Source organism: Macaca mulatta, chromosome 20 (assembly GCF_049350105.2).
Source record: "Macaca mulatta isolate MMU2019108-1 chromosome 20, T2T-MMU8v2.0, whole genome shotgun sequence".
Taxonomy (NCBI): Eukaryota; Metazoa; Chordata; class Mammalia; order Primates; family Cercopithecidae; genus Macaca; species Macaca mulatta.
This window is the reverse complement of record NC_133425.1, coordinates 52,037,941-52,064,891: the sequence shown is the minus strand read 5'-3', so window position 1 is coordinate 52,064,891 and position 26,951 is coordinate 52,037,941. Positions and strand designations below refer to the sequence as shown.

At 39.4% G+C, this 26,951-nt stretch overlaps 1 protein-coding gene across 3 annotated transcripts in view; it reads left to right on the top strand.

Moving 5' to 3' along the window:
* Nucleotides 1-19,817, top strand: part of BBS2 (Bardet-Biedl syndrome 2) — a 33,225-nt gene extending 13,408 nt beyond the window's left edge. The window contains exons 6-17 of one of the 3 annotated variants that reach the window (XM_001091861.5): nucleotides 691-795; nucleotides 879-965; nucleotides 4,117-4,252; nucleotides 4,463-4,602; nucleotides 5,418-5,562; nucleotides 5,647-5,818; nucleotides 7,078-7,207; nucleotides 8,402-8,533; nucleotides 9,126-9,263; nucleotides 10,244-10,356; nucleotides 18,476-18,624; nucleotides 19,338-19,817. In XM_001091861.5, coding sequence (XP_001091861.2) covers nucleotides 691-795; nucleotides 879-965; nucleotides 4,117-4,252; nucleotides 4,463-4,602; nucleotides 5,418-5,562; nucleotides 5,647-5,818; nucleotides 7,078-7,207; nucleotides 8,402-8,533; nucleotides 9,126-9,263; nucleotides 10,244-10,356; nucleotides 18,476-18,624; nucleotides 19,338-19,444 — 1,554 coding nt within the window. In that variant the 3' untranslated portion in view covers nucleotides 19,445-19,817. The remainder of the gene's footprint in view (nucleotides 1-690; nucleotides 796-878; nucleotides 966-4,116; nucleotides 4,253-4,462; nucleotides 4,603-5,417; nucleotides 5,563-5,646; nucleotides 5,819-7,077; nucleotides 7,208-8,401; nucleotides 8,534-9,125; nucleotides 9,264-10,243; nucleotides 10,357-18,475; nucleotides 18,625-19,337) is intronic. The other 2 variants (XM_015126199.3, XM_077986062.1) reach the window with 2 other exon arrangements.
* The last annotated feature ends 7,134 nt before the right edge of the window (nucleotides 19,818-26,951 follow it).

Genomic DNA, 26,951 nt, shown 5'->3' with positions numbered 1-26,951 from the left:
CAGGATCATGGATATCATTAAGCTTTGGTTTTAACTTTAAAGGAAAGTTTTGTTCAGTACCTCAAAGTTTATCCTTTTAAGGATGTCAAATTCTTGAACAGTCCTATACATATTTCTGTATCTCATATGCATTCTATATATTGTAACATACTAAACAAATACAGGTGCCTGTGTTTTTGCTTTTCAAAGGATTATGTGTTCTTTCTTTTACCTCTAGCAAACAAGTTATGTCATAGAAAGAAAAGTATATACATGAAGTAAGATATTCAATTGTGAATTGTTACAAGTCTTTTAAAAATTGAGACTGTAGAATGTTATAAGTTAAGTATTAATCATTAAAGCCTCTTGGGTGAACATATATCTATTGTATATGCAGTGTAGTTAGCTTATTTCTTCCTTAGTCCTTCAGTTTTTTTGTGTTTTTTAAAAATAATTTTCTGAAACTTGCCACATAAGGTTGCTCTAAAACACCAAACTCTGTGAGTTTATTTAAATCTGATTATACAACTGTGAAGTAGATGACATGTATCATAGAGAAGAGGAATACATTCCCCACTAATGGATTGGAAGCGCTTTTAAATCTAATTTTAACATAGTTGTAATAAGGAGTGTGAAGTCTTACAAAGCTGTACTTGACAGTAAACTGGGCCTTAATGAAAAGATGTTGTGTTTTTATGGATTGTTTTGCAGGTAGTCACCTCTCTTTGTCCCATGTATGGCAGTCGATTTGGTTATGCCCTTTCCAATGGCACAGTTGGAGTTTATGACAAAACAGCTCGATACTGGAGAATTAAAGTTAGTATAATTCAGCCTTTCATATTCAGGCACTTGATACTTACTGTGAGACTTCTGTGCTAATTATTGAAATTCTTTTTCAGTCGAAAAATCATGCCATGAGCATTCATGCTTTTGACCTTAATTCTGATGGAGTGAATGAACTGATAACTGGTTGGTCCAATGGGAAGGTAAGTTTGAATAGCAAAGTTCGGGTATAATTCAGAGTAATAATTGTCCAAGGTGTATTGGCTGTAGGACTTAGAACAGTAACATTGGGATGTAAACTTCAGTTCGTTCCTTGGCAGTGTTTTCACATTTAACTTAATAATCTTGACACATTATTCCTGCTATCATTGTCAAGAGCTGCAGAGTGAGAGACGGTTAAGTCTCATAAGAGGTGTTTGGGGGAAATCTTCAAGGAGATTCTTTCTAAATCTCTTATTTGAAGTACTGAGAATCCATCAGCCAGATTGATTCTAGGTGGTAGAACAGTAAAAAAGAGTTTTAAGGAATTGTTTCAATAGCTCTTTTCTAATAAATCTTCAAAACTGCCTGACAACTTAGCACTAATGGGAAGAATCATGTTAGCATATTGTTTTCTGAGCTATAACTTTAAAATAAAATCCTTTTGCTTACTTTCCTTTTTTAACTTCAAATCAGAATTTTTTACAGTCTTTTGGCAAGTCAGGATTGTCTTCTTAGAAGCTGCCTAGGTAGCTGCCAGATCTCCATGGATACCATTTGCCCTCGCTTTCTTGTCTTGTCAGTGTTGGATTGCCTGAAGGGGATCAGCAAATTCTTACCTTTTCTTCTTTGGTTTATCTTTACTTTTCTCTAGCACCTTTGTAAACATTCCTTTGGTGTTATGTGGAGAACAGATTCTAAAAAGCTACTCTGTTGATTTCTGCTTCTCCACTTAGTTTTGTCATTAGTAGGGGTACTAAAAAATTATAAGACTGTATAGTTGCTTATTAAGAAATATGAAAATCTGTGAAATGGATGTCTGAGTTGGTTTGGGCTGCTGTAACAAAATATCATAGGGTGGGTGGCTTATAAACAACAGAAATTCATTTCTTATAGTTCTGGAGGCTGGGAAACCCGCTATCAAGGTGTTGGTAGATTCAGTGTCTGTTGAGGGACCACTTCCTCATAGACAGGAGCCTTACAGGGTGGAAGGGGCAAGGGATCTCTCTGGGCCTTCTTTTGTAGGGCACTAATCCTGTTCATGGGGGCTCTGCCCTTATGACCTAATCACCTCCCACAGGCTCCACTTGCCAATACCATTCATTACCTTGGCTAATAGGATTCAAGATAGGAATTTTGTGGGGGCACAAACATTCAGATCATAGCAGTGGATCATATTTTGAGGGAATATAAATTATTATGACTGACTTAAGAATTAGAAAACTACTAGATTTGAAAACTTGTCAGGTTACCTCGAAATATAATTCTTGACCTAGATGTTTTTGTAGTTAAATGCTTTTGAAATTTTAAGGACTTTCTATTATGCAATCTGTTCCTGAGCATGAAAAAGATAAGAAAATTATATAAATGGAAAAACTGATTATCTACATTTAACAGAAATATACAGAAAGGAAATATACAGATCCAACTTGTGAATACGGGTGTGAAAATACTAAATAAATGCTGCCAGCCAGTTAACTTTGTCTTTTGTATGTCATTTGATGAGTTGGAGGGCCATCCTTTCCTTTCAGGGTAAAACCTCCCTGTTGGATTAAGCAAAAGATCAGAATATCCACAGAAATATTAATTTATAGTCCTGCTTCTTAGTTAGTAAATGAGCCTTCTTATTTGCTAAATATTGTGGAAATGCCATGGTAGAAGCCATTAGGTAGCTAGGCTTTAACTAGTAGAAAGATGCAAGTTCAGGTTAGTCTGAGTTAGAGGGCTACGTTAATGTGCTTTGGTAAAAATACAGGTCATTCATTCTTTCACAGGCTTTAGCATTGATAATTTTCGGGCTTCCATGATGTTATTAATAGCATGGATACTTGACAGTGATATACTGTAGACAAAGGGTAGGCTGTAACCTAAATTACTTTATGTTTTTATTGCAAAGTTTTGCCCAGAAGATTGTTTATGAAAAGACAAAAATAGTGAGTAGCATTGGTCATCGAAATGATTGCTCTGCTAGATTTTCTGTAGCTAGCCTTTTGTTGATAATACCTGTGTCCTTGCCTGGAACATAATCACCTTGTTTTTTTTTTTTTTGAGACGGAGTCTTGTTCTGTCACCCAGGCTGGAGTGCAGTGGCACGATCTCAGCTCACTGCAACCTCCACCTCCTGGGCTTGAGCAATTCTCCTGCCTCAGCCTCCCAAGTAGCTGGGACTACAGGTGCGTACCACCAAACCCAGCTAATTTTTTGTATTTTTAGTACAGACGGGGTTTCACCGTGTTAACCAGAATGGTCTCCATCTCCTGACCTCGTGATCCGCCCGCCTCAGCCTCCCAAAGTGCTGGGATTACAGTCATGAGCCACCGTGCCCGGCCTCATAATCATCAATCATTTTAAGTGATGGTCATTTATGATCACTTCTGAGATGCATTTGTTTCTGATCAGTCATTTCTTTATTCTCTCTCTTGGGAATGGGAGACTTAGAGGATAGGAGAGCTCTCTAAAGATCTGAATGGTTTTTGTGTGGAAGAGAAACTCTTAACAGGGTTGTTGTAAAAGGTTGTGTGGTGGAAGATTGGGCTAACTGTAGTTTTTGAACTTCAGATTCAACATACTTTACACACTTATATATAATAAAGATGCAATTTTTATATAGAGCTAACATTTATTACGTACTTCTGTGTGTCTGGCCCTGTTGATATATGTTAACTTTATTGGGCCTCATTATAACCCAATGAGGTATAGTACTGTGAATTTCTCCATGTTCTGGTTGTTGATTGCCAGATGAAAAGACCAAGCACAGAATGGTTAAGAAGCTTGCAAGATGCCTTGGATAGTATGTGGCAGAGCTAGATTCTGAACCTGAGCAGTTTGGCCATTAAGCCCATGCCGTTTTGCACTGTGCTGTGTGTACTATATGTTCTGCCTCTTAGCAGACACATTTCTTCAAATGAAGCATTGTGTGAAGGCCAATATGAAAAACAGCTTTTATTTAAAAAGAAGAAAGCACAGCTGCTTGAGGCTCTTTAGGGTCCCTCTTGGCCCCAGCAGTCATATGTATCTCCTGAGAAGTCGTAGGGCTTCATAGAATACTCTTGAAAACTGCTAGACTAAATGACCTTTAAAGCTGATTTTTATTTTTAAATTGTGGTTTTTAAATGTGTAGCATAAGCAACTTTTAAATTTGTGTTTTGTTTGTAGGTTGATGCTCGAAGTGACCGAACTGGGGAGGTCATCTTTAAGGACAATTTTTCTTCTGCAATTGCCGGTGTGGTAGAGGGAGATTACCGGATGGATGGCCACATGCAGTTAATCTGCTGCTCAGTGGATGGGGAAAGTAAATTGGGATGAGAAAAATGCTTAAAAAGTCACATTTTCCATTTGAGTGGGTCAGAATGTCAGGAAATTTCACCAGAAGTACTGAGATCCTGTAGTTCTAATAAATTCACCAAAGTTGGGGAGAACTTAGGTTTTTGTTTTTAAGAGCAGGTAATTGATGACCTAAAAGTATACCTGGTTATGCTTGGAGTTTCTTCCTTCTGTTCAGTCCGGGGCTATCTTCCTGGCACGGCTGAGATGAAGGGGAACCTCATGGACACCAGCGTAGAGCAGGACCTGATCCGAGAGCTGAGTCAGAAGAAGCAGAATCTGTTGCTGGAACTCCGTAACTATGAGGAAAATGCCAAGGTAGGTCTTAATGTGACCAGGTAATGGAGGCTGAAATGTTGAGACTGACCAGGAGGATCAGCAAATGCGGAAGAATGACAGTGTCATTGCCAGGGTGTGGCCTTTTTTTGCCAGTGTCAGAATTGAGAGGGGATATATCCTTTGATGTTGAAGTTTCACTTCCAGGTAGTTAAACCGTAGAAATGTTTTCCTGATTATTCAAGGACATTTCTTGCAGCACTATTTATTTATAGCAGTGAAAGCAGCTGGAAGCAACTTAGGTGTTTGTCAGCAGTAGGGAGTATGTGCTGGGGAATATTAAGCAGCTCAAAGAGTGAATACTTGGACTGATGTGGAAGGGTATTTGTCGTTTTACTAAGTGACGAAAGGCAAGAACAATATGTATAGAATGTCTTTTATCTTTTTCAAAAACAAATAATTTAAAAATTGGCAATTGTAAAAACTGTGTGTGTATGTACAGCAAACTGGCTGAAATGTTCCTTTAATTTGTCCTGTCGTGCATTACTATATTTGAATTTGGTGTACCAATGGAATTTCTTTGCTTACTTTAAAATAACAATACTTAAAAATGTAAAAGGCATGGTGGGATACAGTGGACCATAGCCATAGAAAGAGGCAAGGGTATTTTCCCACAGGGCCAGATAGAGCAAGGGAGCACTAATGAGGTGAGTTCTCTGAATTCTAAAGAATCAGATTACTATAATAATAAGATTCTGGAAGCTCTGTCTTTTGAAGCTGAATAGCAGTGTTATTTAAAATTGATATTAGTTCAGTGTTTTGTTGACTGACTAGGAAATGGTTGGGGTGTTTTGCAGGCTGAATTGGCCAGTCCACTGAACGAGGCTGATGGGCATCGGGGCATAATCCCAGCCAATACCAGGCTCCACACCACGCTGTCAGTCAGCCTGGGGAGTGAGACCCAAACTGCTCATACAGAATTATGCATTTCTACTTCTAATGGTAAGACAGTACTCACAGCTGGTGTTTAGAGGCACCTGCGCCATCTCGGAGTCGGTGTTAAACTGTTTTTCCTCTTCCCTGCAGACACCATCATCCGAGCAGTATTGATTTTTGCAGAGGGAATTTTTACAGGTGAAAGCCACGTGGTACATCCCAGCATTCACAACCTCTCCAGTTCCATCTGCATCCCTATTGCGCCTCCCAAAGACGTCCCTGTGGATCTGCACTTGAAAGCGTTCGTGGGTTACAGAAGCAGGTGACCCTTTGCAAGTCACAGTTCATTTCAAGACAGCACTTAAAGGAGGGCAAGATATATATATTTTCCATATGCCCAGTGGATTCTGGGGGCTTGAGAAACCGTTTCATGGTTCTATCTACCCAAAGTTTCCCGTGACCTTTTATTTCCTCAATTTGAAACCTGTAAAAAGAAAAAGAAAAAACTGACATGTAAGTTTAAGATGGTTCTTGGCAGGGCGCAGTGGCTCATGCCTGTAATCCCAGCACTTTGGGAGGCTGAGGCAGGCGGATCACAAGGTCAGGAGATCAAGACCATCCTGACTAACATGGTGAAACCCCATCTCTACTAAAAATACAAAAAAAAAAAAAAAAAAAAATTAGCCAGGCGTGGTGGTGCACACCTGTAGTTCCAACTACTTGGGAGGCTGAGGCAGGAGAATGGCTTGAACCAGGGAGGCAGAGCTTGCAGTGAGCTGAGTTCTTGCTACTGCACTCCAGCCTGGGCGACAGAGCGAGACTCCATCTCTTTTTTTTTTTTTTTGAGACTCTTTTTTTTTTTTTGAGACCGAGTCTCGCTCTGTCGCCCAGGCTGGAGTGCAGTGGGGTGATCTCGGTTCACTGCAACCTCCACCTCCTGGGTTCAAGCCATTCTCCTGCCTCAGCCTTCCGGGCACTGGGACCACAGGCGCCCACCACCACACCCTGCTAATTTTTGTATTTTTAGTAGAGGCAGGGTTTCACCATGTTGGCCAGGCTGGTCTTGAACTCCTGACCTCAGGTGATCCGCCTGCCTCGGCTTCCGAAAGTGTTGGAATTACAGGCACAAGCCACCACGCCTGGCTAAGATCGTTATTTTCTGTTTTTAGTCAGGTGATCTCATAATCACAAAATGTTTAATTGATAATTTGTCAATTTGTAGTATTGGCCACTAAAACTACAAGAGTTAGGATGCAACTTTATATTACAGTCATACATAATCTCAGCTAGTGAAGAAAACCTGCTATATTTGTGGAAGATAAGAGACTTTTTACATCCCCTTTATGGTGTTTTAAACCCTTAGTGCATGCAGGTATATATGTAGACTCATGCTATCTTTAAATCCTAAACCTTATATATTACTATAGTACTTTAAGCCTCAAGTGTTTTGAGGGTTCCTTCTTAAGTGAAACCCTTAAATATCATTTGATGACCCAGAAGTGGCTTTATTTTCTGGGCCTTGCATTTTGAAGCAACATTCTATATAAAGCAATTCTCTTATGTTTCATTGATTGGCCATAGCACCCAGTTTCATGTATTTGAATTGACAAGACAGCTCCCTCGATTCTCCATGTATGCGCTGACCAGCCTGGACCCTGCCAGTGAGCCAATCAGTTATGTTAACTTTACCATTGCAGAACGGGCACAGAGGGTGAGTATCTCGCTTTTCTCTTTCAATGCTTTTACACAGTAGAACCCTTTAGATGTTATTTATAGAAGGGAAAATTACATGAATGAGTTATATTGGTGGCAGTAAATAGGATATGAAAGAATTCTCTAACTTGGGGGTGGCTTATAACCTGTAATAAAAATATTGCTAACATATCTTCTCTCACTTTGAAAAAGCACCTGAGCAATCCTGTTATTGGTGAATTCTTACCAGTGTTTAATTCCTCTCTTTCCGTTGTGGTCTTAGTGTGGTTGTCCTGGTGTAGTATTTCAAGAGGAACCTGCAGCAAGATGAAAAGATAGTGGGACTTGGAGCTAAGAACGTTTTTGGCTACGTTAACTCATTAAATTCTTAGTGATCTTGGGGAATTCCCCTCACCAGTGTGAGCCTCAGTTTTCTTATCTGTAGGTGAGGATAATCTTACCCACCTTTTTTGGGGGAGCCCAAGGATTACATGATTGGTGTAATAGTACCACCTTATACATTTGAAAGAACTGATACCGGTGGACTTTAACCTTGGCTGGGCTTTGGAATTCCTGGTGGGACTTTTTAATCATGTGGATTCTCAGCCCTCTGCCTGGCCGGTGGAACCACAAACTCTACAGCTGGGCCCTTCCAGAAGGTCTCATGGGTGGTTCTCTTGTGGAACCAGTGTTGCAAGCCACTGCATGGTGTTGCTGCTATTAACATTAAAACTTATATTTTCCTTATTGTGTGGATATATCTGTGGTGTGTGCCCATGTATACTTCATTTTACACTTAAAGAATAGAATGGAATGGTTTTAAGCACACTACATTGTCCAGGTTATACCCACAGAAGAGCTGTTGTGTAACAGAATCAGCATCATACCTGAATCATTTGTACATTGCATATTAGACTATGTATAAGTAGAAGACGCAATGAAATCATATCTGCTGTGGGGCCAGGCATAATTATGAATGTTACTTAAGAGCATGGGTGAGGTGAGAAAAGGGAGTGTGACTAGTGTTTTAGTATTTTCTTGGTGTAGGATGACATATAATTCTTTTTTTTTTTTATCCTCAACAAAGCAGTAAAACTAGAAAGGAGAACTCTTCCCTCAAGAATGGCTGTACCTTCATATTTAGAGGCATATTAAAAAAAAGAATGTCTGTACCTTAAAAGTGGAGGCTCATTTCATTGTGTTCATTTTTAAGGCTGTTGTATGGCTCAGTCAGAACTTTCTGTTACCAGAAGACACTCACATTCAGAATGCTCCATTTCAAGTGTGTTTCACATCTTTACGGAATGGTGGCCACCTGTATATAAAAATAAAACTTACTGGAGAGGTAATGTTTAATATAATGGGGCATAGATTTCTTTTTTAAATTTATTTATTCAAACACTTAGACCATGGAATGAGAAGGGCATGGATTTCTCATGTGGTGTTTACCATTCAGTCCAAAGTGAGGTGGGGGACATCAATGTCAAGGTCATAAAACCACATGTTTTGTTTTATTTTTTTCACATGGTTTAACTTAGTCTGTTAGTGTTACCATCTTAGACACTGGGGTATAATCTAGAATAGATGTTTTCTACCTCCTTCCCTTCATCTCTTCCTTGTCTAATTTGGAAAGAATTGAGAATACAGAAGTCAACAAAAACATTTTCATTGTTTGGATGATTTTGTCATTTCATTTCTAAGGCTAGAGGATTTACCTTTTAGCTAGCTGCTGGAAATAATGCAGTTTGTAATTTCTTTGAGAGATAAACTTACCTTTTTCAACACTGCCTATAAATATTATAGGAGTATAATATTTATAATATATATTATATATATAGTAGTATAATATAATGAGTATGGGGAAATTCAGGTACCATTTTAGCTAAGTTTGTTTAATGGCTGAAGATGCTAAACTTGTCTGTTTTTTCTCTGGGTAGATCACTATAAATACTGATGATATTGATTTGGCTGGTGATATCATTCAGTCAATGGCATCATTTTTTGCTATTGAAGACCTTCAGGTAGAAGCGGATTTTCCTGTCTATTTTGAGGAATTACGAAAGGTGCTAGTGAAGGTGAGGGCACGTGGTAGATGCATTTGTGAGAATGTGGTAGTCTAATAATATCTGAGGAGATTAATGATACTACAGATGTACTTGTAGTGATGTTTTCAAGAATTTTTGCAATTCTTGAAGTAAAAATTGAACTAGTATTAGAGAGTTTACCACTTAAGGATTTCTTTTTTTTTTTTTTTTTTTTTTTTTTTTTTTTTTTGAGACGGAGTCTCGCTCTGTCGCCGGGCTGGAGTGCAATGTCCGGACCTCAGCTCACTGCAAGCTCCGCCTCCCAGGTTCCCGCCATTCTCCTGCCTCAGCCTCCCGAGTAGCTGGGACTACAGGCGCCCGCCACCTCGCCCGGCTAGTTTTTTGTATTTTTAGTAGAGACGGGGTTTCACCGTATTAGCCAGGATGGTCTCAGTCTCCTGACCTCGTGATCCGCCCGTCTCGGCCTCCCAAAGTGCTGGGATTACAGGCTTGAGCCACCGCGCCCGGCCCTAAGGATTTCTTTTATAAAAGGAAGTGTTTAGCTCTTGAGCACCATGCTTGCTTTCTTTAGTTTAAAGTGATGCATTTAAACATTAACATTTTCCTTTGTTAGCTCTTCATCTTATTTGTAGTATCTGCTTTGGTCTTCAGTTTAGGTCTTTCCAAAAACCCAAATTCAAGATAAAAGAGCAAAATAAAGAGGATTGTGATTGGCCCCAAAGTATACAATATTCCCACTGCAAATCCCTGAAATATTAATATGTGTGTTATGGGGGCTCCTGGTACTAAAGCATGGGGAAGATTCACATGGAGTGTCCTGTTGAAATTGGAGGCAGCACAGATGAGTTAACTTGTTAAGAAAGAGATGAAATAACGGGAAGTAGCTTAATTGGTATAAATGAATAGAGGAAAGAAGGGGTCTCTGTATCTGGTAAATGGTGTCTTTTCATTTGTCTGGGTTCAAGAAGTTTGTGAGGCCTTTTTCATTCCTGAGTGTTCATGGTCTCCAGGTGGATGAATATCATTCAGTGCATCAGAAGCTCAGTGCTGACATGGCTGATCATTCTAATCTGATCCGAAGTTTGCTGGTCGGAGCTGAGGATGCTCGTCTGATGAGGGACATGTGAGTATTTGTCATGGTTAGAACAGGTACAAGGTTAAAAATGTGAGCAGTATGGAATAGCAACTCTCAGATGTTACCAGTAGAAGTATAAATTGTTACATTGACTTTGGAAAATAACTTGGCATTATCAGTAAAGTTGAAAATGCATGTCCTCTATGACCCAGCAATTCTATTCCTGGTTTATAGCTTAGAGAAAGTTACAGCTTAGTTATATGTATGCTTATAAACCAGGATATTTATATAAGAATATTTGTAAAGCCATTGTTTATAAAAATCTCAAAGTGGAAACGATCCAAATTAGCATGAACAGTGTAGCAACAGTGGATGAATTGTGATATATTCATACAATGGAATACTACACAGCAGTGAGAGCATATGAATCTCCATGACACATAAGAGCAAGGAAAAATCTGATAAGCATAATACACACTGAAAGACTTAAAAGACTATAAAATGTATCCATGTGTATAGTTAGAGAAAAGAGTAAACTGTATAGTTTGGGAAACATGCAATAAATAAAAATATAAATAAATTCAGGGAAGAGATTATCATATAAGATAGTATTTTCTCCCAGAGAAGGAGGGACTATGTTCAGAAAAAACACATTGGGAAACTTCCTGTCTGATGTCTTGTTTGACTTTGTTAAGTATTCTGTGAATTTTTCTGAATATGTAATATTTTACAATAAAAAAGTTAAGTATGTGCAGGTCTTCCTTGGTGCTTGCTAGGATGCCAAATTTACCTTGCCAATAAAATGTACTGAGAAAAATTCAGTAAAATAGCTAACAAATCATAGATGAAATTTATATGTATATATTAGGGGCAAGAGTTCACCCAGAGTGCTGCTTGTGTTTTTTTCTGAGAGGCCTGAATTATTGGCAAATAATTATAATGGTTTTGCTCAGAGGTAAATGGTTTTTAAGATAATTGTATTATTGAAAATTTCAAACACATACAAAGGTACTTGAACATAATGATTTCATATATACCACCCACCCAGCTTCAACAGTTATCAGCTAAAGACTGATCTTTTTTCATCTCTACACTCACCTTCTTCCCCTCCCAGGCACTAGATAATTTTGAGGCAAATTTTGGACATTGTGTAATTCTAGCCACAACTATTTCAGACAAAGGGCCTTTCAATATTATATATATACACACACATATATGTATATATACACATGTATGTATAAAAACCACAATGCCATATCACACTTAGAAAAATACAATAATTGTTTAATATTACAAATATCTCATCTGTTTACATGTTCCCAGTTGTCTTATAAATGTGGACATGTGTGTTTTAAGTTGGCTTGTTCAAATCAAGATCCAGATCAAAGACCATACATTGGATTTAGTTGGAAATCTTTTAATCCACGCTTTTGCTTGCCCATTCAGTCTCTTCTCTCCCTTTCCTGTGGGGTCCCATTTTGGATTTTGCTGGTTGTATCCTTGTGGTAATGTTAACTTTATTCTTCTGTCCCCTGTGTAGAAGGGATAGTGGTGGATCTGGAGGCTTGATTAGATTCAATTTCAAATTTTGGCAAGAATATTTCCTGAGTAGTGTTGTTTACTTCCGTGAGGAAGCATGCAATTTCTGATTGTTTCTTTTTATGATATTATCAGCCATTGATGATCATTGCCTAGATTCATTATTTCTTTTGGGGTTTGCAAAATAGTGATATTCTAATTCTGTTATTTTCTTCATATGTTAGTTGAACTACTTCTATGAAAAATAATGTTCCCTCATGAATTAATGAATTACTTGGTTCCCTGAGGTACAGTTTGTACAGGAAAGACAGGTTCTTTATCAGCTTTATTTAATGGCTTTAAAATAATGCATTGGTCTCCAGCATGCACTAAGTGACCAGTGAGATTTTTAAGTCCTTATATACCCATATATTTGAACATATTTAATGTGTTTCAATTTATATCAGTTATTATTATTTTTTTGCAGCTAGATTTTCCAGTCTGTGGGTCTATAGAAGTCTCTTTAGGTTGGATACAGTTGCCTTTGGACATGGTCCCATTAATTTGGTTGGTTCTTTGTTTTCTTGTGTGATGAAATGTTTTAGGCTTATCTGGTACATGCCCAGTCTAAATATGGAACCAGCCATTTCTCTCCAGTCCTGGTTCTTTTACATGAGAAATGGTATTTAGAGATCATGGTCTGACCACTAAAGGTGTTCATTGCTACTGGGTTGATTATTGTTTTTAGGCCTTTTCAGTGAATAGAGCTAGGAAATTTTTTTTTCAATGAGAAAATATGAGTTCATACTATTTACCATTCAAATTTATGAATATAGGCTCTTAACTTTGATTTTATTACTGCATCTCTTCTCTCTCACATTGAAAATCATGGCTTCAGGCTGGGCACAGTAGTTTACACTTGTAATCCCAGCACTTTGCAAGGCCAAGGTGAGGGGATCACTTGAGCCCAGGGATTCAAGACCAGCTTGGGCAACATAGCAAGACCCAGTCTCTGAGAAAAAACAAAAAAAATTAGCTGGGCATGGTGGTGCATGCCTGTAGTCCTAGTTACTCAGGAGGCAGAGGTAAGAAGATCTCGAACCTAGGAGTTTGAGGCTGCAGTGAGCTATGATCATGACACTGCACTCCAGCCTGGGATGACAGAGCAAGATCTCTTTTAAAAAAGTGGGGGAATATCATGGCTTCAATCAGTATCAACATAACTATTTATTTGCTTCATTTTACAGCACAGACACAACATTTAAGAATATTAGCCAAGTTGTTATCAACAATATGATTGCTGAAAACAGTTTAAGATTTTTTTTTGTGTTAGTTTTTTGTGCCTTTAGGGCATATCCCAGCAGGGAGTTTCAGTCAAATTACTGTATCTTAAAATCATTTGAGATTATTTCTCTTTTGGTTATGCCACAGATTTGATACAGAGTTAGGTTCCTTGTTTTATTTTGCTCTCAGTTTTGGAGGATTGGCATTTTTACCTTTTTGGTTTAATTTTATTACATATTTACTACAACCTTTTTGTGATTCCAAAGTTAGATCTATAAGACAGGCATGCACAGAAAAGTCTAACTTTCCATTCCTGTGACCTTCTTTTTGTTCTCTCCCTTTTACTATAACCAGTTGAATATTTAACTATATACACACAGATATATACACACACACCTCTTCATATCTTAGATTAAGTCATAGTATGTATACATCTTTTTCTCCACCTTGCTTTTTTTTTTTTTTTTTTTTTTTCAGATAAGAGTCTTGCTCTGTCACCTAGGCTAGAATGTAGTGATGCAGTCACAGCTCACTGCAGCCTTGACCACCCGGGCTCAAGGGATTGTCCCACCTCAGCCTAGTGAGTAGCTGGGACTATAGGCATGAGCCACCAGCCCGGCTAATTTTTTATTTTTTTGTAGAGACAGGGTCTCACTATGTTGCCTGGGCTGGTCTTGAACTCATGGGATCTACTGATCCTCCCACCTTGGCCTCCCAAAGTGCTGGGATTACAGATGTGAGCCACTGCATCCAGCCTCCACCTTGCTTTTTTTTTTTCTTTTTTTTTTTTTCCACCTTGCTTTTTACATTTAAAATATATATCTTGGAGATTTTTCCACCATGGTATAGAGAAATACATCTCATTTGTCTTTACAGCTACATAGTACTCCATTTTCTGACTGTTTTTCAGCCAGTTTCCTCTATTTGGATTGTTCTTTTGCTACTGTAGATAATGCTTTAATGAATAGTTTTGTTATGTAAATCTTTTTTTATTTTTGCCAGGATACCTTTGAGAAAAAGGCTTAACAAATGGGATTACTGCAGTAAATGATGCATGCATACAGAATTTTGCAAGATCTTGTCAAATTCTCCGTAGGTGTTACATCATTTTGTATTCCCATAAGCAATGTATGAGATTGCCTGTTTCTCTTCAGCCTCACCAGGGGGGTGTGTTGGCATACTCCAGTAGATGAGAAATGGTCTCTTAGTTTTCATTTTTATTTTTTAAATTTTATTTTATTGTGGTAAGACCACAGCATGAGATCTACCTTCTTAACACATTTTTAAGTGTATAATACATTATCGTTGACTATAGGTGCAGTGTTGTACAGCACATCTTTAGAGCTGATTCTTCTTGCTTAACTAAAACTATTGGTAAGCAGATTCCCATTTCTTCTTCCCCTTTTTCAACTATCATTCTACTCTTTGATTTATGAATTTGACTATTTTAGATACTCAATGCAAATACATAATATTTGTCCTTCTGTGACTGGCTTATTTCACTTAGCGTAACATCCTCAGAGTTCATCCATGTTGTCACATATTGCAGAATTTCCGTCTCTTTTAAGACTGAATAGTGTTCCATTGTTTATATATACTAAATTTTCTTTATCCATTCACCTGTTGATGAACATTTATGTTTTTTCCACATCTTGGTTATTGTAAATAGTGTGGTGATGAACGTGGGAGTGCTAATAGCTCTTCAGGGTCTTGACTTCAGTTTGTTTGGATAAATACCCAGAAGTGAGATTGCTGGATCATATGGTAGTTTTTTTTTAATTTTTTGAGGAACTTCTAAATTGTTTTCTGTAGTGGCTGCACCATTTTGAATTCTAATCAGCAGTGTACAAGGGTTCCAATTTCTCTACATCCTTGGTAACGCTTGTTGTCTTTTTTTTGGATAATTGTCATCCTGACAGAGGTGAAATGATATTTCATTGAGGTTTTGATTTGCATTTCCCTGATGACTAGTGGCATTGAGCATCTTTTTATATACCTGTTGGTCATTTGTTTTTCTTGTTTGGATAAATTTCTATTCAAGTCCCTAGCTCATTTTTTAATTGGATTACTAGTGTTGTTTTTTTTTTTTCTTTCGCTGTTGAGTTTTAGGAGCCATTTATTATGTTCAGCACTGGGCATTTTTCATTGTTTTAATTAAGGGCTATTTGCATTTCTTTTTTGTGTGAACTATTTGTCTGTTTACATATCAGGTACTGTCTTAGTCCATTTTGTGCCTCTATAATAGAATACTTGAGAATGGGTAATTTATAAAGAAAAGAAGTTGATTTAGCTTATGGGTCTGTAGGCTGGGAATTACAAGAAACATGACACTGGCATCCACTTGACTTCTGTTGAGGGCCATGCATGAGGTCAAAACATGGCAGAAAATGTCAAAGGAGAAGGGGACATGTGTGAAGATGCAAAGCCTGAGGGGTGCCCTCGCTTTATAACAACCTGCTCTTTTGAGAACTACTTCATTCCTGCATGAGTGAGAACTCACTCCTGAGAGATGGCATTAATCTATTCATGAGAGAGCTGCCCCCATGACCCAAACACCCCCTACTAGGCCCACCTCCCAACACTGCTCCGCTGGCATTTAAACTTCAACATGAGTTTTGGTGGGGATGAACCACATCCAAACCATAGTGGGTATATTAATCTCTTATGTGTGGTGTAAGTTGCAGATATGTTTTCCTGAGTTTGTCATTTGGGTTTTCCCTGTGCTTAGATTTAAAAAAAAATTTTTGCTTTAATGTTGGTTTTTGCCTTGTAAGAGCTTTTAAAATTTTTTATGTAGTCAAATTGATCACTCATTTTCTTAATACTTTATTTATTTTTTCTGAGATGGAGCCTTACTCTGTTGCCCAGCCTGGAGTGCAGTGGCATGATCTCGGCTCACTGCCACCTCTGCCTCCCAGGTTCAAGTAATTTTCCTGCCTCAGCCTCCCAAGTAGCGCTACTACACCTGGCTAATTTTTGTATTTTTAGTAGAGATAGGGTTTCGCCACGTTGGCCAGGCTGGTCTCAAACGTGTCACCTCAGGTGATCTGCCCGCCTTGGCCTCCCAAAGTGCCGGGATTACGGGTGTGAGCCACCGTGCCCAGCCACATTTTCTTAATACTTTTACATTTTGTGTTACTGTTAGAAAAGTTTTCTTTAACACCAGGGAATAGAGTAGTAATTCACCTGTTTTCCTTTAGTACTTGTACATTTTCCTTTTTTACATTAAGTCTCTGTTCCAGTTGGAGTTTATCCTCGTGTTCATATAAATAATAAACTCAGTTTTATCATTTTCCATATGACTGTCGCATTATTATTATAATATTATTATGTGTGTGTGTGTGTGTGTGTGTGTGTGTGTGTGTGTGTAGGGTCTCACTATGTCACCCAGGCTGGAGTGCAGAGAGATCACAGCTCACAGCAGCCTCAATCTCCTGGGCTCAAGTTATCTTCCCACCTCAGCCCCTGGAGTAGCTGGGACTACAGGCATGTGCCACCATAGCCAGCTAATTTTTGTGTAGAGCCAGGGTCTTGCTATGTTGCCCAGACTGGTCTTGATCTCCTGGGCTCAGGCGATCTGCCTTCCTTGGCCTGTCAAAGTGCTAGGATTACAGGTGTGAGCCACTGTGCCTGGCCACATTGCATTATTTTAATACTACTTTTTTTTTTTTCTTTGAGATGGAGTTTTGCTCTTTTTGCCCAAGCTGGAGTGCAGTGGCGCTGTCTCAGCTCACTGCAACCTCTACCTTCTTGGTTCAAGCAATTCTCCTGCCTCAGCCTCCCAAGTAGCTGGGATTACAGGCATGTGCCACCATGCCCAGCTAATTTTTTTTTGTATTTTTAGTAGAGATAGAGTTTCACCATGTTGGCCAGGCTAGTCTCAAACTCCTGACCTCAGGTGATCCACCCACCTCAGCCTCCCAGAGTGCTGGGATTACAGGCGTGAGCCATGGTGCCGGGCCTGATACTACTACTTTTAAAGTTCATCATGCTCACGATGATTTCAGATACTGCCCTTATCATATATCATATTTCTGTACACAGTTGAATCTATATCTGGATTTTCTGCACTAGTCCATTGGTCTGACATGTCACGTCATTTGACAATATCATTCTTTTTTAAAAAAACAATTATTTTGAGACAGAATCTCACTCTGTTGCCCAGGCTGGAGTGCAGTGGTGTGATCACAGCTCACTGCAGCCCTTGGCCTCCCAAGTACAAGTGATCCTCCTACCTTAGCCTCCTGAGTAGCTGGGACTACAGGCACACACCACCACACCCTGCTAATTTTTTTTTTTGGTAGAGACAGGGTCTCACTATATTGTCCAGGCGAGTCTCGAACTCCCGACCTCAGGTGATCCACTTGCCTCGGCCTCCCAAAGTGCTGGGATTACAGGTGTGAGCCACTGTGCCCGGCCTCTTTTCCTATAGTTTTACCCTTTTCAAAATACCATATAAATGGAATCATACGATATCTATATCTATATATCCTTTTGAGTCTGGCTTCATTCACTTACATAATGTCTTAGAGATTCATCCCCATTGCTGCATGTATCTGTAGTTGGTTCCTTTTTATTGCTGAATAGTATTCCATTGTATGGATATATGGTATTTATCCATTCACCAATTGAGGATAACTGGGTTGTTTCCAGATTTTGGTGAGTAGAATAAAGCTGCTATAAATACTTGCATACAAGTTTTTTGTAGGCATATGTTTTCATTTCTCTTGGGTAAAATACCTTACAATGGGATTGCTGGGTCGTACAGTGTGTGTTTAACTTTATAAGAAACTGCCAAATCACCTTTCAAAGTAGTTGCAGCTTTTTGTATTTCTGTCCACAATGCATGAGAGTTCCACTTGTCCCACTTCTTTGCTAGCATTTGGTATCTTCAGCTATATTTTTCTTTAGTCATTTTCATTGTTGCGTAGTATAGATCTCATTTCTGTTTTAATTTTATGACTTTGTTTTTAAAACTTTGATAAAATACAAGGCTGAGTTGTCAACCAGGCCAAATTAGTTGAATGAATATTCATCTGAAACTTCGAAGGTGAGCTGTCACCTTGCTCACTTGTCCGTACTCCCAGCACAGTGGGCTTGAGAATTCTTAACCACCTAAATCAAAACCAACCATTGACCAGTAACCAAGGAAGGCCATTTGCCTTTTGTTTATTTGGAAAGAAAAGAATATTTTTGTGGAACTTATCCATATTTTCAAAGCAAACTAGCAGTTACTCCATTTTAATGAAAATATAGCTTAAAAATAGTGTCTTCTTTTCTTTGTATGTCCAAGAAGTTTGCAAGTTTTTCTTAAAGCTTGCCGTATCAACATGAAATGATGTCAAATTTCTACTGATTTGCACAGGAAAACAATGAAGAGTCGTTATATGGAACTGTATGACCTTAATAGAGACTTGCTAAATGGATATAAAATTCGCAGTAACAATCACACAGAGCTGTTGGGAAACCTCAAAGCAGTAAATCAAGCAATTCAAAGAGCAGGTCGTCTGCGGGGTAAGTCTCTTAACACTGCACTTTCATCTGTAATGTTTTTGGTGGAACTCATTGAAGATAGTGGTAACATCCAATAATTCATATTGGGGCTGAAAGTAGCATACCTTTCACACTCCAGAGCTGGCACCAGTCACTTGTGTTTCAGCCAGTCAGCCTGGTGTTTGGCTTTTGTCTCCGGACTTCAAAGGGAAAGAAAACCTTCAGCTCTTTTTCTTAGATCTTCCTGCATCCTCTAAAGAAAAACCTACTATATATAACCCAAAGGAAATATATAAGCATATATAAAACCATCAAGGCCCAATTAGCAAAAAAGAGACTGAAAATTAATGCTGTGTCTAACTTAAAAATTTAGAAAAAGAACAAGAGGGTAAACCCAAGGAAGCAGAAATATAGCCAGAGATTTATACCTGAATTCCGCTGTTTTGGATTGATGTTTTGACCTCTTTAGAAATAATCTTTGCTAGGTGACTATGAGCTTTGATCCTTTTCTGTAAAACCGACTGTTGGTTTCTAGGTTTGAGACAGTCTTTAAGTCAGTTTTTTCAATAAATTCCCTCACCAAGTTATCTTTTTTAGAGAATGGTAAGATAAATTAGTTATATTTCACATATAACTATTTTCCCTCCTGGTTTTATGTTGTTTTAAAACTGGCCTCTAATTTTATAATTTCACATCTAACAATCTTTTGGTTCCTGATGTTTCTTCTCATGCAGTTGGAAAACCAAAGAATCAGGTGATCACTGCTTGTCGGGATGCAATTCGAAGTAATAACATCAACACACTGTTCAGAATCATGCGAGTGGGGACAGCTTCTTCATAGGAGAGGAAAATACAGGTCATGAAGTTCTTGGCAAAGATTTTCTGTTAAAAACCTATGCTGGTTTGCTTTGGATCATACCCTGGTGAACCCTAGGTGCTAAGAATGAAAATAACCTTGGTGAGTTGTATAAATTAAAGACAGAGAACTACTTGTGAAGATAGATTCACTTTCTATTTTAAAATCAGTAGTACTGTTGCTGAATAATACTAGGTTTGTATGGAATAGGATGAATGCTTTTGAAGTATTAGGGCTTCAGAGTCCAATTTTTGCTTATTTATGGTATATAAATACATATTTTTTCTTGAAATTGTAACTGAATTTGTACTTTTCAAATTGATTATCTACTTTTTAATTAAAAGGTAAAGATGTTAAACTTTGTGTTGATTGATTATAAAATCACCACCAAATCAGAATTGCCCATTTGTATTTTGTAGAGAAAAACAAAAATGTGCACTGGGTGCAGGGCTCATGCCTGTAATCCAGCACTTTGGGAGGCCAGGGCGGGCGGATCATAAGGTCAGGAGATGAGACCATTCTGGCTAACACAGTGAAACCCCGTCTCCACTAAAAATACAAAAAAGTAGACGGGTGTGGTGGCACTAACCTGTAGTCCAAGCTGCCTGGGAGTCTGAGGCAGGAGAATTGCTTGAACCCAGGTGGCGGAGGTTGCAGTGAGCCGAGATCATACCACTGCACTCCAGTCTGGGTGACAGAGCAAGACTCCTGTCTCAAAAAAAAAAAAAAAAAAAGGATGTTTGGGCTGAGCGCAGTGGCTCACACCTGTAATCCTAGCACTTTGGGAGGCCAAGGCGGGTGGATCCCCTGAGGTCAGGAGTTTGAGACCAGCCTGGCCAACATGATGAAACCCGGTCTCTACTCAAAATACAAAAAATTAGCCAGGTTTGGTGGTGGACACCTATAATCCCAGCTATGCAGGAGGCTGAGGTAGGAGAATTGCTTGAACCCGGCAGGCAGAGGTTGCAGTGAGCAAGATCGCACCACTGCACTCCAGCCTGGGTGACAAGAGCGAAACTCTCAAAAAAAAAAAGTGGATATTTGGATTTGTGTGCTTGTTAATCACCGAAAGGTGGGTGCAAACAACAAATTTACATTAAGGAAGAGTCAATTTAGAGTGATCACTTTGTTGGGGTAATGTTTGCTGCTGTAACAAATAGACCTCAAAATCATAATGACTCATTTTTCATTTGTTCTGTAAGGATATCTCCATAGTTATGCAGGGACCCAGGTTCCTTTAATCATGTGGCTCTGTCATCCCCTACGACAAACTTTTCTACCTGAGTTCCCTAAAGGAATAAGCCTAAGGAAAAAGGTTTGGGTGACTAGTTTCACATTCAGTACATACAGTGGAGGGAGGTCTTAGGACAGTGGGGCTTTATTATCTCACTTGGAACACTATTTGACAAGGGCTGTCATAGGGCCTTGTGGTTATTTACAGCCATGTGCCAGATAATGAAGTTTAGGTCACCATAAGATTATAATACTATATTTTTACTGTACCTTTGTGTTTAGCTATGTGTAATTACACAAATACTTAGCATTATGTTACAGTTGCCTACGGTATTCAGTATAGTACCATGCTGTACAGATTTGTAGCCTAGGAACAACAGGCTATACCATATAGCCTAGGTGTTGAGTAGGCTATACCATCTAGGTGTGTTTAAGCGCACACTGTACGGTGTTCGCATGATGACAAAATAGCCTAACGATGCATTTCTCAGACTGTATCCCTGTTGTTAAGTGGAGCATGACCGTATAGCTAAGCTGGTAGAAGAGAGTAAGAGGAAAACATGGCTTCTTTTAAAAGTGTGGTCTGAAAGTAGCACACTATCATTTCCACTCGGAATTCCATCGAATCACGTGACCACATCTGCAGGGGAGGCCGGGAGATGGAATCTAGCTGTGTGCCTGTGAGAACGCTGGTATTTGTGCCAACAGCTAGCAGTCTCTTCTTTAGGAAAAATTTTGCCCTAACGGAGATTTCAGGACTGGTTTAATGAGTGAAACTTCAGTTAGTTTTAATATCTTAATAGCATTCATAAGCAGTTTAGTGGAAGTGGTGCATTTCCCTGAGGTTAGTATACATTAATTTTACTGATTTTGATGTGGCCACTTTAGGATCGGCCCTCCTGTATCTGAAATGTAAGCCTTATGGAGTCCTAATTATGAGAATATGCTAATACTTTTGTTTTCCATTTTCAACCTATAAACTCAAGAGATAATCCACATATACTGTATTATTTTCAGTCTCCAAAATAGTAAAGTATCATCGTAAATCTGCCTCACATGGAGGTTGCAGTGAGCCGAGATCGTGCCTCTGCACTCTAGCCTGGGTGACAGAGGAGACTCCGTCTCCAATAAATAAATAAATAAATAAATCTGCCTCACAGAGGAGGAAACTGAGGCATAGATAACCTCCTTTTCAGGTCACAGAGTTAGTGACCTGTGTGACCTGTCTAGTGACTCAAGACAAAACTTGAGTCCTACTGTTGAGTCTTTGTTTTAACCATAGTCTAATTTATACCATTTGAGATTAAAATCTCTAGTTGGTGCTAGTTTTAAATTATATAATGCCATTCATTTTTAGGGAGTCTAGTAACATAATCTCATCAAAGGTCACTCTGTTGTTCTTAAGCCAAAAAACTTCCTTCTTAGACCTAAAAATACTCATGGCCAGGCTAGAAGGCATTGACCTGCAGCAAGACATCTTAAGTTGTTCTGATTTATAGGTTATTTTCACAGTAATTTGATCCTGTTGATGGCAGTGTCTATTTCACAGATGAGGCTCTGAGCTCCAAGACAGAGTGTCCTGTACAGGGTCCCACAGCTGGGTAAGCCCTGGTGTGAAGGAGGTGTTGGAACCAAATAGTCAGGGCCTCTTTGACTCCAAACTTCCCAAGCAAGTAAAGACTGGCTGAAGTGAAAACATTCATAAAACATGCAACTGCCTTTTTTTCCCCCACTTAGAACTCATCCTGTTCAGCTTAGGAATGAGGAAAAACTGGACAAGGAGAAATGAGTTTATCAGCAATTTCTCTATTTTGTTGCCATATGTTTCTATCCTGATAGAATCTGAATACTTCTAGAAGCTACGGCGAAGTGGTATTTCACTGCTGAATTATATTGAAGCTTTGAGCACTGAGCTGTCATTTAAAGCTGACTTTGAGGATTTTGATATCTGAGAGAAAGCTTTCAGTACCATAATTCAGGTTCTGAGGATTTTTAAGAGTGTAATTTTTATTATTTCCCACCATGACTGCCTATCCAGTACCTCAAGGCCCCACTCAAATGCTCTCTCCTTAGGTGACCTTTCCTCTCCCATGTCTACTCCTTAACCCTTATTAAATTCTTTACCTAAATCTTAATCCCCTGTTAAGCAAGAATGGTGTCTGCATCTTAACCAGCATCACCCTCGCCCCAGTGCTGAGCTAATGCCTTGAGCATAGAATAGCATCTGCCGCTCTGCTTGGGATTATCTGTCCTCAATACGCCTGTCAGCAGCTTCAGAAATCAAAGAACTAGGAACTTTAAAACTATTATGCAACCCTAGAAGTGTTTTACAGGAATGATTTTCAACATTGTTATTAATGTTTCAAATTTTATAATTAGCAGTTACAGATCTGCCAATGCACAGTCCTGTCATTATAGAACTAAATTACCTCCAATTTCATTTGGAAACTCAAGTACAGTAAGACACCCATTACAGCCTGGTGTTTCGCATTTTGCCTTTTTTCCATCTGGCCCCTGCCCACACTCTATGCTCTAGCTCCGGAGTCATCTTGTGATCTGTACAGTACAGAATCTGCTTTTCCTAAAAGTGATGTCACATGGACAGTTCCCAAGTCATTTTTAAATTGTCTTTGTGGACTGATTTTGCATCAGAAGAGAATCATCAGGACACCCAGTTCCATGCAGGCTGGAGAGCTCTCCTCTGGCATCATTTCACTAGATCTCCTCAACCCAGGACCTTTTCAACAGGGTTTGCGCTTCCTCCTTGTTTAGTAGTGGTAAGTATGTCACGGTGTTGACGAGATAATGTACCCCAAAACTTCTTATTCAAGAAATAACTGCCAGAACTTTGGGAGGCTGAGGTGGGTGGGTCACTTGAGGTCAGGGGTTTGAGACCAGCCTGGCCAACATAGTGAAATCCCATCTCTACTAAAAATACGAAAATTAGCCAGTGTGGTGTTAGGCACCTGTAATCCGAGAATTGCTTGAACCTGGGAGGCAGAGGTTACAGTGAGTTCAGATCACACCACTGCACTCCAGCCTGGGTGACAGAGGGAGACTCGATCCCAAAATAATAATAATCATAATAATAAAGAAAAAAAAATACTGGTCTAGGAGAGGTAACCCAAGCTTTGATTTTTTTTTTTTTTTTGGGTGAGGGGTGTTCTGTGGGGGAAGAAACCCACACTTTGGTGGAATTTTGAGAGGAATCTTTAAACAGTAGACAAGCCTAGTTCAAAACTAACAGATTATTTTTCTTGGAACCTTCATTTTCCACATCCTTAAAATTAAGGACTAATGTTATTTGTAGGGTACTTCCTTAGACGTTTTATTTATGCAAATATGTTCACAAGTTTTGTGAAAATGTTCCTCATTTCCAGTATGGTTAACATAAAAAGAAGAAGTAGTGAAGTAGTCTCTGTAAGGCTGTTCTCTTCCTGTCCAGTGCTGGAGCTTGAAGGCCATAGGGCAGGTAGTCAGAAAAGATGTGGAGTTGGGGAGAACAAACTGCAACCCACAGGCATGGGCTAGAGCCCATGAGGATGCTAAAATCTGTCCATTTTTGTTGCTTCTGACCTTGATGGTGTGGGCATTCTGCTGAAACAGACCCTTTGCAGAGGAGCTGAAGGAAGATCCATCCAGGGGAAGGTGGAGTGGTTGCAGGCCCAGGCACAGGTGTGGTTCACACCGGCAAGGTGTGCCAGCTACTCAAGGGCTGCTGCATTGGACCCTGCAGATCTGGCATAGGAATTTGTGGCTCATCCTAACCTGAGACATAGGGAAGAGAGTTGGGAAATGTAGTTCAGTCTAGCCAAGTTGAAAAATGACAAAGCTACCAGTGGCTGTCATAGGATGGTGGGATTTCAGGTGATCTTTAGATTATTACATGTTATTACCTCACAATGAGCATGTATTATTTATATAATAAAGTCTGAAAAAACAGAAAGCTGTTTTTTTTGAGACGGATTCTCGTTCTGTTGCCCAGGCTGGAGGGCAGTGGTGCAATCTCGGCTCACTGCAACCTCTGCCTACTTGGTTCAAGCGATTCTCCTGCCTCAGCCTCCCAAGTACCTAGGATTACAGGCATGCACCAGCATGCCCAGCTAATTTTTGTATTTTTAGTAGAGATAGGGTTTCACCATGTTGGCCAGGCTGGTCTCCCAACTCCTGACTTCAGGTAATCTGCCAACCTTGGGGCCCCCCAAAGTGCTGGGATTACAGGTGTGAGCCACTGTGCCGGGCCCATGGAGCTATTTTCTTTGGGGATAAAAATGGGAGTTATAAGAATTGGAGACTCACTATTAAGAATAAAGAGAGAAACCATGTATTTTATAGGTGAATATCATAGCTTTTATCTGAAAGAGGTATAAACAAAGATGCCCATGTTCTAATTCTTCTTTTGCTACCTAACAGTTGTTGACATTGGCCCCAGGCCCTAAAAAGTAATCAAGATGCAAAATGAAGTACTATAAGGAAAACAAGCTTCGCTATCACTGTGTGTCTTCAGTGCAGAAACACAATCTGTAAGTTACACCATCCTTCACAGTCTAAGAGGTGCTGCTGTAGATGATGTAACTGATAGCAACATCAGAGTTGGGCTCTTAGGGATTCTCTCCCCTCAGACACCCGAGTCCCTTTTTGTAGTGTATAAAAGATGGTGTGTTGACAGATTATAAACACACTGAGATAAAGGAGACACTAACAAGCACATTTTTAACATTTGTGAGGTAGATTTAGATTTGGCTTTCCATAATTGGAAAATTGGCCTTGGATGGTACCTACAGCCATGAGTCTCAAACTATTTTCCAAGGTTGGCATACATGACAGTGTCACCTACCTAAGCACTTTTCCCTGGCTCTTCCTGAAGTTATGCCACTGACACCCTTTCTCCTCACTCATGAAAACACAACAGAAGGCAAGTGAGATGACCTTCAGTCAGCTGGAACATAGAAAAGGCAAGCTGTGACATAAACCATTAGTAACAAAGCATTCGCAGTCCCACTTGAGTGCTGCTACACTATGGTTAAAAAATTGTGGTCTCCAGCCTGGCCAACAGGGTGAAATCCATTCTCTACTAAAAATTTTAAAAAATTAGCTGGGTGTGGAGGCGGGTGCCTGTAATCCCAGCTACTCAGGAGGCTGAGGCAGAATTGCTTGAACCCAGGAGGCAGAGGTCACACTGAGCCGAGATCATGCCACTGTACTCCAGCCTGGGCCACAGAGTGAGACTCCGTCTCAAACACGCACACACAAAATTGTGGTCTCCAAAATAGTATTGTGTAAAATGGTTCGTTACCATATGCATAAGGGAAGACAATGTTAGAACTAGTTCTAGATATTTCTTTTTATCTCATCATTTAAAAATTAGTGTTTTATAACTACTAATATTAGTACTAATAGAACTAATATTGCATGCGTAATATTACTACATGCGTAAAATATATAAATATATTTACATAAATATAAAAATTAAAAATATATATAAATAAATAAATCTCCATATCAAGGGCATACCTGCTAAAACATTTCGTAACTGGCTGGGGTACAGAATTAAACCTTTTTGAAACTAAACCTAAAAGACAAAGCGAAACTCATTTTCATTTAAATGCAAACTTCAGGAAAGAATGAATATTCAAAGTTTTAGGAGATGAAAGAGAAGAGTGGTTAAGAAGTTTAAAGGCCCAGTGCTTTTTCTATTAATTAGTAAAACCCACACTAAATGCTACTGCAAAAGCTAAAAATAAATGTAAAAAAGAGAAAGGAAGGAGACTGTGTTGGGATGGAATGAGAACAGCATCTTTCATCCACCCATGCATACCACACATAGGTAATTATGATATAACTCCCTGGAACAGTTCAAGAAAAAAATTAACAAGATGCACAGCCTCTTGGCATTCTGATGTGGCTTTTTAGCATTCCATCTCTTAAAATAAAAAGCAGGCAGGGCGCGGTGGCTCACGCCTGTAATCCCAGCACTTTGGGAGGCTGAGGCGGGTGGATCACGAGGTCAGGAGATGGAGACCATCCTGGTGAACACGGTGAAACCCCGTCTCTACTAAAAATACAAAAAAATTAGCCGGGCATGGTGGCGGGCGCCTGTAGTCCCAGCTTCTAGGGAGGCTGAGGCAGGAGAATGGCGTGAACCCGGGAGGCGGCGGAGCTTGCAGTGAGCGGAGATCGCGCGAATGCACTCCAGCCTGGGCGACAGAGCAAAACTCCAGGATGGAAAGGCAGTGGGCACTTGGAAGTGACTACACAT